This window comes from Epinephelus fuscoguttatus, linkage group LG14, assembly GCF_011397635.1.
Source record: "Epinephelus fuscoguttatus linkage group LG14, E.fuscoguttatus.final_Chr_v1".
Classification (NCBI taxonomy): domain Eukaryota; kingdom Metazoa; phylum Chordata; class Actinopteri; order Perciformes; family Serranidae; genus Epinephelus; species Epinephelus fuscoguttatus.
In genome coordinates, this window is record NC_064765.1 from 23,818,194 (window position 1) to 23,828,327 (window position 10,134).

At 40.6% G+C, this 10,134-nt stretch overlaps 1 protein-coding gene across 2 annotated transcripts in view; it reads left to right on the forward strand.

Moving 5' to 3' along the window:
* Window positions 1-9,790, forward strand: part of exd1 (exonuclease 3'-5' domain containing 1) — a 12,803-nt gene extending 3,013 nt beyond the window's left edge. Inside the window, exons 2-12 of one of the 2 annotated variants that reach the window (XM_049595775.1) lie at window positions 4,100-4,240; window positions 4,403-4,471; window positions 4,575-4,608; window positions 4,706-4,770; window positions 4,905-4,972; window positions 5,514-5,600; window positions 5,710-5,814; window positions 5,903-5,983; window positions 6,077-6,220; window positions 6,310-6,501; window positions 8,439-9,790. In XM_049595775.1, coding sequence (XP_049451732.1) covers window positions 4,111-4,240; window positions 4,403-4,471; window positions 4,575-4,608; window positions 4,706-4,770; window positions 4,905-4,972; window positions 5,514-5,600; window positions 5,710-5,814; window positions 5,903-5,983; window positions 6,077-6,220; window positions 6,310-6,501; window positions 8,439-9,146 — 1,683 coding nt within the window. In that variant the 5' untranslated portion in view covers window positions 4,100-4,110 and the 3' untranslated portion in view covers window positions 9,147-9,790. Of the gene's footprint in view, window positions 1-2,539; window positions 4,241-4,402; window positions 4,472-4,574; window positions 4,609-4,705; window positions 4,771-4,904; window positions 4,973-5,513; window positions 5,601-5,709; window positions 5,815-5,902; window positions 5,984-6,076; window positions 6,221-6,309; window positions 6,502-8,438 lie in introns of those variants that run through there. The other variant, XM_049595774.1, reaches the window with a different exon arrangement.
* The last annotated feature ends 344 nt before the right edge of the window (window positions 9,791-10,134 follow it).

Genomic DNA, 10,134 nt, shown 5'->3' on the forward strand with positions numbered 1-10,134 from the left:
GTCCTGCTGATAGGATTGGCATAAAGATAACTAACAATTGCCGCAACAATTTTGCATGATTTTTCAAGGAATGACTGAAGCAGCAGAGATCACTGTGTCAACTGTTTTACTTGTGACTCATTGTGACCGCTGCCTTCTTGTTGGTCTACACCCAATCTTAAACCAGCAACCAACACACACTGATAAAGAAAACTGAAAGGCAGACTTGCAAGACATGAAATTTTACTTCAACTCATTCCAGTACTGTTAAATTCACTGCAGCGCTCCTGACGTCACATGATACATTTGGGTGGACCATATTTTTACATCTTCTTCAGATTATGCACCCTGACTAAGCACATGCCAAGTCAGGACTAGTTGACAAGTTAATTTAGAAAGTTAAAATCCCTGAATAAGAGACCAATGGCAAACAGATGTCAAATGTCTGACAGAAAGAATAGATTATTTCTAAATAATCTGCATGCATCATCTTTAAATCAATCTTTACGCTCATTTTCTGAAGATAAAATATTAGATTTCTTTTCTATGCACACCTGAACACACATCATTTGAAGATGATCAGGTACCAGTTCAAGCATCTTTCCTGTGGTCAGACGTTGCTGCAAAATATGTGGCATGGCTAATTAGTAGTCAGCCGGTCACTGCTGCAGCCAGCAGCATGGTGATTTATGTTTGTAGGGTGCAAGTAAAAAGGGGAGTGAAGGAGTTCTTGATAAATGATCATGATCTTATTAGAATATATTTAAATTCTCTGGCCTAAGTGTACCTCTGTAATGATGTACTGTTAGGCCAACTCTGGGCACTGATGCACTGTGCACAGACAAATGAAAAATGGCCACATGCACACACTTTGAAATGTATGCCTGCTTTAATTATTTTAAAGAGCTTTTATCAGATTGAAGATTGGTCAGATTTCTAAAAAAAGTTAAGTGAGAGGAGTGACAGACTTGAGACTAACAGCAAGCAGCTCAAGAAGTTGGCTGTGATTGCCCTCTGGTGGATTTTTTGAGTTACAGACCACCTGGGAGCAAACCAAAGAGAGCAGCAACCTTCTGTAAAATAAAAATGCATGGTTTTTTTCTGTTTCAATTTTCTATTTAACCAGGGAAGGCCTCGTTGAGATAAAAATGAGGGGGGAAAAAACCTTCTTTACAAGAGTGCCCTGATCAAGACAGACAACAGCACTTTTAAACAAAATTGCACAAAATCAACATATCGGTTACAGACAACATTACATCATATAACCAAAACCTTCTTTTGCATTTCTCCACTGTCATTTTCAGCCGCATGTGGCGATCTGATTTTAAGGAACTGGATGGATCACTGAACGAGCCCACCGGGCACAGGCTCAGGGGCCCAAAGCGTCAGGGCCCTTCGCCTGCAAAATGTCACTCAAATACCATACCGACTAGGAAGAGATTTTAAAAAACCAAAAAGAGACAAAAAAGGATCACAAACAGATGCAAAGGAACAGCAAAGAGACACATGCTACAAGCCCAATTAAAAAAAAAGGGAAACTGTAAAATGTAAAAAAAAAGACAGAATGCAATGATTTGCTTTTTTGATCTATATTTAACTGAATTTGGCATTAAAACACATTCCAAAAAAGTTAGAACAGAGGCAACAAAAGACTGAGGAAGTTGCAGAATGCTTAAAAAACCTGTTTGAAATATTCCACATGTAAACAGGTCAATTGGTAACAGATTAAAGCATCATGATTGGGTATGACGGAGGCATCCTCAAAAGGCTCAGTCGTTCACAAGCAAGGATGGTCACTTTGCGGAAAAACTGCATTGACAAACAGTCCAACAGTTTCAGAACAACCTTTCTAAATGCATAAATGCACAATAGCTATGACTTTATAGATTATACCATCTACAATCCATAATATCAACAAAAGACTCAGAGAATGTGGAAAAATCTCTGCAAAAAAGGGGCAAGGCCTAAAACAAACACTGAATACCCTTGACCTTTGACCTCTTATGTGGCACTGCATTAAAAACCAACATGACTGTATAACAGATATTACTACACTGGGTCAGGAGCACTTTGGAAAACTATTGTGAGTGAACTCGCACACAAAACAACCGCAAAGAGATGAAAAACAACACAAAAAAATAGGTAAAACCTTCACAGAGTCTATGTGCCTTGCTCCTGATGCACCCAGTGCAGGTCTGTAGCATAATGAATGACAGTAAAAGAGGTAAAGGATATAGACAGTCTTTTTTTTTTATTACAAACGTTCAGCTTTACAATCTCACCTTACATTCCTCAGGACTGAAGCTCCACAGTCACACCAGTACACACTGTAATCACTACTTCTTGCACTCAAAGTGTGTTTACACATTTCCAAAGTTCCCACACGTGACTGTTTTCACTGCAAACAATTAACCACAGCACACCTTAAGCCTGCCCTGATGGTCTGACAGGGATTCAACCTGAGGAAGATGGTAATTAATGGAAAGAAGCAGGCAGATAAAACAAAACAAACATTTAAGAAAAGAAAACTACTCCACCCTGAGGGCAGCACCCATATGTTTTTACCTGGCACCACTTGCCAAGGTAGACTAGACAAAGACAAAGACCCAAACAAACAAAAGCAAACAACGAAAATATTCCCAAGCCAAGAACAGCTAATGGACCACTGATGCTCTGCAAAGAAACTAAACTAAAATATTAAATAAAATATTAAAATGCAAACAGATTCAATGTTAAAAAATTACATGGCTTAACTTACCTGGTACTTTGATCTACTTCCCCACTGACTACCAGCCGCCTTCACCCAGCAGAAGCAGACCTGAAACACATGAAGGCAATAAATGTCACACACAATCAAACTCAACAGCATAAAACATTACACACAGAAAACAGCCTCAGGCCAACCAGTCTCCTCTACAATTCACTGCCCCAGTTTTCGCCAGAATGAGGTGTGCACCTGTCTGAACAAACATCACAGCCTCGTGTTCTTCCTGCAGGTAGCCCTATATCTAAAAAAACAACAACCCAAAAACCCATTACTGATTGGTGCACCTCCTTTTTCCCTTAGTACTACTGTAAGAGAGGTGGTGGGGCCCTTTGCATATCTGTGCCTAGAGATAACACATATGTCTGTTGAACTGGCATGTCTTAACACAACCTTATTGAAAACATTTTGTAACGCAGAAATTCAACTCATATGTCTTTTTTTTAAAAAACATAATGATAGCAGCAGATTACCATCAAATCTCATTTTGATCCTGTCATGCCGCATATGTTGCTACCTGCCAAAGTCTCTTTTTTGTTCCATCGGGGGCTTTGAAGTCAGCTCAGTGAAAAACTGTGATTCCCACACACACTTCTTTACCTTTGTAATGATATCTTTAAAACAGGTTAACTTTTCCTTCTCAAGGACCTTTCTCAAGACATAAAAATCGCAAAGATACACAGTGCTTAAATACAGCTCATAATGTCATAATGCTTCACAGCAGTGTCGGAGGGCCTTCAGTCAGACACACAGACATAATATGTGCATAATACCACTGAAAACATCACAAACCAAGGATATTTAAGCATTCAAATTACCAATAGTAAACAAAAAGATAAGAATTATATTCAAAGAAAACAGTCTTCAAATATAATAATCAAACAGAACAATATTTAAGTTAAGTTAACAATGAAAACATGTATTTGAACATATCTTCAAAATCGGGCATTTTTTTTTATTGTTTACTTGGTAACATTACACAAAACAAATATGCCGATGTACAGTTTGTATAGCAGGAAGTATACTAATAGATATTACAGACATTGCCTTTTAGACTAATGTTAAGGTTACCACCCTTTACATCTGTGTTTTGTTTTGTTTTTTTTAGTTTTAGCTCAGGAAATGGAAATTAGCATTGAAATTAACGTGGTGCTTATGAACGCAACATTGACCTTACAAGTAACGGTTGTAAGTCGTTTTTAAAAAACACAGTAGAAGAAGAACGCATCACTTTGATATGCAGCTCGTGACTGTACCGTTAGCGCCCCTAGCTAGTTGTGGCTAATGGACAAGTCTGGTGTTTCTAAACTAGCAGCTTTACTGTCTTTTATCCCCTAAAACAACTTAAAAAATTAGATGACTTCAAAATGGATTTGGACGACGTTCAGTTCCTGAATATCCTCAAGGGAAAACGCATCAAACTGACGCTCAAGACTTCATCTTACCTCGGCGTCGTTCAGCGAATCAGCCCCAACAAGACGTTGGTTTTGGCGGACGGTTAGAAACATTTTGTCATAACATTAATAACATTTGGTTAGCATAACTTTGAGCAGTTAACACGGTTTGTTCCGGCTAAAGTTATTTGCTACCGGTAGGCTAAAAACATTTTACTATTCCTAACTAAAACAAATCTTTGTAACCTTGTGTGTATTGTTTCAGTTGTTAGTGGCAGTAATGGCTGTAAAATCCCTGGCTCTAAAATGTTCTTCGGTCATGACATTCTGAATGGTGAGTTCACTTGACAAGCGATATCTGAAAAGTGAAGGCTGTATGAAAAGTAAAAGAAGCTTTTTGACGTCTGACATGTCGTTTTGTGTAATTTTACTAACAGTGGAATTTACCAATGAAGCAGAAACTGACAGTGGGTAAGTAATTCACAAGCAAGGTGTCATCATTGTAACTTCACACTGGGCTGGCACTGACTTGGCCATAAACTGAGACTTGCAATGTGTTGCACATAAGTGTTCATGACGAGGAGCACTTGAATGTGGAAAAGTTTCAGCCATACAGGAAGGCCATCACACTGGGTGAGTATGATGATAATTTTGTGTTTTTGCTCAAGCTATATTCACACTCAAAATTCAGTGTACCTCCAGCTTTAAATTCATGTCTTGCAGATGGAAAATCATAAATCACTATTGAAGATCTTCTTTTTTAACAGATGAAGATGAAGAGGAGTATATCAACTTTGTAGTGATTGATGAGTTTCATGAGAAGTTTGGATCTGCTGTAAGCCGATTAAAGTTACTTTTCTGTTGCAGAAATCCCTTAAATGACAATTTTTTGGGTATGCATATATACAGCAATCAGCCACAACATTCAGACTGCTGACAGATGAAGTGGATGACATTACTCATCTCATTATAATGCAATGTTCTGCTGGGAAACTTGGGGTCCTTGCATTCATGTGGATGCCACCTGACACACCTTTTGAGGCCACGTCAATGTCTTCAGCTCTTTGTCATGTTCTTTCTGTACAGTTTTTGCAGTACAGCATGGTGCATTGTCCTGCTGGGGGGGGGCACTGACATCGGGGAGTACTGTTGCGATGATGAGGTACAGTTAGTCTGCTGCAGTGTTTGGATAGGTAAAATGTGTCAAGTGGCATCCACATTGCATTGTAACCAGAGGATAATGTTATCCACTTCACCTGCCAGTGGTTTAAATGTTTTGGCTGATTGGTGTATGTGGACAGCATATAATAGTGGAGATGTCTGTACTGAGACCTGTCGTCTCAAAAACTCTCATATCTTGAGTTCTTATCCAACAGGTGATGCACATCAAGAAGCAGCGTGTGATAGGTGTGGGAGCTGATGGCATCGAGGTATACAAGCATGGGAGACTGTGTTGGCTGCAGGTGAGAAGTTCTGCATTCCTGCCTCTTTGAGTCCTTCCATCACCCCTTGTTTTGTCCTACATCACAAGAAAAAAAAAGAATAACTCAAAACAGCTCCTCATTCATCTAGATTGCCACTAAAAACAAGGTGTACCTGTTTGATGTGCTGTTACTTGGAGCTCGGGCCTTTAAGAACGGTCTTTCCATGATCCTGGAAAGCAAGCACATACTGAAGGTGAGCAGTGTAAACAGACTGGAAATACTGTTCAGTTACAGTGATGATAATTACCATAACAGCTGTGTTGATTGTACATTTTGTACAGGTCATTCATGACTGCAGAGCCATTGCTGGATGTCTGACTGCTCAGTTTGGAGTAAAGCTAACCAACGTCTTTGATACACAGGTACATGTGCAGTATGAATGGTGGCCTACTTTCTCTCCTGTATGCTTGGTTGAGCTCACTAATTTCCTGCTTTTCTCTCTGTATGTGTTTTAGGTGGCAGATGTCATGTGCTTCTACTCTGAGACAGGAGGTCTCCTTCCCGACAGAGTCAGCACTCTGCAGGAGGTGGTGAGTCTGCATCTGAAGGTGCCCTCCTCCCAGCTCTTAACTCTTCAGATGAAGTCACAGCTCACCAAGGTACAGTACACCAGTCTCATCTCAGATGAGTTTAAATACTGTATAGTTGCATCGATATGTGCTGTCATCACTGGTATGTGTGTTTACAGGAAGAAAGGCAGATCTGGCAAAAGCGCCCCTGCCCTGTACCACTGCTTAAGGTGATGGCTCTGTCAGTGATCCACCTTGAGCCTCTCAGACTGGTCCTGCTGGATACGCTCATGACAGACTACGTGGCTCTGGTGGATTCATACCTAAACAGCAGCCACTACGAACCTGGTGAATTAGAGCATGTCAGCATGGTGGGTAATTCACAACAGTTGTGCTTTTAATTACTTTTCCAAATGTTGCTCCAACTACAAATCTATCATAATGACACAAATGTGCACATTTTCAATCCACATGGACACAGCTCTTTTTGTTAACACAGCTTTTATTTATGCCTTTTGACCTTTCCACATTTAAACTGTGTATTAGGTCACTAAAAACAAACCTTTTGTAAAGGTCTGATTAGTCAGCACCAGAAGTGCTAGTTGGTATACTTGTTACTAAGATACCTTGAAGAAAATGGGAGGGGTTTAGGTCAGCATGTGACGCTAACCAGCAACTGTTGTCATCAGTGGCTCTCCCTCTTTCTCTGTTTTTCACACACAAACGCTTTCATGGATGGAACCACATGCATGTCTGGTACAAGTCCATGGCTGTTGTGTCCAAACCTTACACACACTTGCGCTGGCAGGATATCATCTCACTGTGCTGAATGAGAGAAATGCTTTTGAGTGCACTGGAGATCCTGAGCAGCCTAGGTGTGGGTCAATTTGCCTGCACACTCATGCATGGAAAAAGTTAGTGTTTTTGCAGTGGCTATGAGTCGGGAGTTATGATGTTAAATACACAGTGAGTAAATATTAACTTTTATTAAGTGAGTTGTTATTTGTTTACACATAAATGTACACATACTTTTCCTGAATACTGAGGAACAGTGGTGTCAGAATGTGCTACAGAGGTCACTGCTACAGGTAGCCTTACAGCAATAGCTTTTTAGGCTGCTGATTGACTAACATCTTCTCCCTTGCTTGGCTTTGGGTCACAGTTATTAAAGTTATATGCAGAGATTTTATAATGGTGTGTGTGGATGGGAATTTTTTGAGAACAAAGGAAGGAAACGCCTGTTTACATTAATACCTGTGTCTGTGTGGACCAGGCCTTAGATTGCTAAATTTGGCATAATTTGTCTTTGGTGGACAAATAAATGATGCGTTGCCTATTACAAGTCTTTATTCTATATTGAAAATGTTAACTTGCTCGCCACCAATCGCGTTAAAGCAAAACTCATCTCTGTATCTAACAGGCTTCTGCTTATTGGCTGTGTGTGTTCCACTGCTCCGCTTCTTCTTTTCATTCAATCCAGAGTTTCTTTATATCAGTATTTTCAGCCCCAATCACGTGAACCAACACTTTTGTTTCATACACTTGATTAAAAAAAACAGAATATGTGAATTTCTGTGCAGCTGCGTATGTGTCTTCTTTTCCTCACCAAGATTATTCAGGTGACCCTGAACTGTGCCATTTTGTATATTGCTTTAAAAAAAACCTCGCTGAAGCTCTTTTAAAAGGTATGTTCACATATTATTTCATGTGGATCTTAATACAATACTAATGTCAATATGCTCATCAAAACACAGTTTTTTCACTGCAAATGTTCCTTCTGTTAATACTGGCTGCCAAGAGCTCCATTCCTGATAGGATCCCATTGTAAGTGTTGGAGGACAAAATCCAGTTCTCATTCTGTGTAAAAATATATTTCAGCAGTTCAGTAAGTCGAAGCAGGTGGTTATCTGTCAAATGAGTCTTTTTTTAGTACGAAACTGCTCGTGTTTGTTTACCCTGACAGTGTTTTCTTACCGACCTGTGGTGTAGGGAATGTGGGGAATTTCCTACTAAAAACTTTGATAGTCATTTGATTTGACTGCTAAAGTCTTACATTAGCTGCAGCTTTCTTTTTTCAGTCAATAAGACGTGAGGGTTTTTTTGGTTTGTTTTTTTTGTTTTTGTTTTTTTCCCCAAGACAAATTTGAAAAATGTGAACGCACATTTATGGGCACTTTGTGGCCAGTATCTCAATATTTAATTCAACTGTCGTGTGGTGTCTGAAATGAAGACGAAAACCATCTGTTTTCATAATGGTAATTATAGTAGTTTAGAAGCCGGTAAACGGTCTACTTCTCTGCATCCTCAGGAGAGTGTGTTGGAGTTGCCTAAAGAACTCAGGGGGCTGGAGCAAATGCGTCATGAGCGGCAGGAGTGGGCCGCTGACCACTATCCTGTCACAGAGAGTGGTCTGCTGGATCGTTTCAACCCCCGAAATCAGCCCCCATCTCAGACCTCACCTGCAGCAGAGGAACAGAGCCAGACACAGCAGGAATCTTTTGAACCTGACACTGAGGAATCACCTTCCTCAACACAAGTGGACCCTCTCCTTCACAAGCCACCCATGAGCCCCCCAAGAGTCACCAGTGTTTCGTCTGTGGATGCCCATGCCTCCCCTGACCCAGCAGCTCAGGTTTCAGTCCAGTCAGTCACCAGTCCACTGTCTGTAGGTGTAAGCAGAGGGTGTACACAGGTACTAATGGACACAATGGGTAGAGGAAGGCCCTCTGGGAAAGAGCAGTCATCCATCCCGGCCTCACCTGCTGGAAGAGGCTTCCTTCTTCAGATGTTACACAATCAGCTCTCCAAAGAGATCACGGCGGAAATGAAAACTCCTGGTTGGACGGGGATGTCTCCTTCATTCCCAAACCATACACTTACCCAAGAAGTGATGCCACAGCCTGCTGGCCCAAGTGATAATGACCTGCCACTGACACCTGACACTTTTGGCAAGACAGGGGACCATGAGTTCCCTTCATCTTCACTCATGCAGTCATTCAGGTCTTTCAGATATTAAAGTAAGTGTTGTAAAGCTGTATACGGACATGTGTTACAGATGTTTGCAGTTCCATTGTTTGTGATTTCCTACAGTGACCAGTAGATGGCAGTAAATATTCTGTTTTGTGCAGAGGTTTGTTAGATACCAAGTGACTGTAAAAGTCTTTAAAGGAAAATGATTTAGTTGTCTGGATGCTGCATGCCAGTTTACTCAAATATTTTTGCATTGTATGCCCGTTCTTTTATTTGTGTTGTATTTCATAAGGGGGTTTGCCTCTCTATCTTAATTCTGTTTTGATTGAGTGATAATTAATTGTACTCTTAACTGATATGTACACAGATTGTATGATTCAAAAATTCAAGCCATTTGTAATTGTTGTTATTTAAGTCATGCAGAAAATGATAAGAAATAATAGCCGTGGCTGTTGCAACAAACTCGAACCAAAAACAGCTCCACATGCCTGTTAAACCTTAATGTGCTAAGCTTAGTGTGATTTATGGCCCGTACAGCTTGGCTTCTGTGCTGCAGTTAATTGATTGTGAAAAGCAGAGACAGGCATTGATGGATCTGCTCTTAATTGAGCAAAAACATTGCTAGCTGACAGTTCTTTTGATGACAGATGACCAAAGAAAACCATTAGACTTGGCACAGGCTGAACAGTGATACCGACTCTGCAGCCTCAGCGATTGCCGCAGTTCAGATGTACATGATCACAGGTGGCCAACACCTGCCATGTCCTACAAAAGCAGATCTTATCCATCTAATTTGCTGTTTGAGGTGCCTTGCAGACTTTGCAGAGAGGCACTGCACCGCCATTTTTGCCTGGATCATCAGAGGTTGGTGCCTGGGATCAAAACGAGGCACGGACACAACAGCAGGACATTGGTGCAGCGCAAATGGGCCCCCCGTATTAATCACATCTTATTGCTGTGGTTATCTACATGCAGAGGCTTGGGCCCTTTCCAGAGCTTTCTAATTGAAAGCGTGAAACAGATAAAGTAGGATT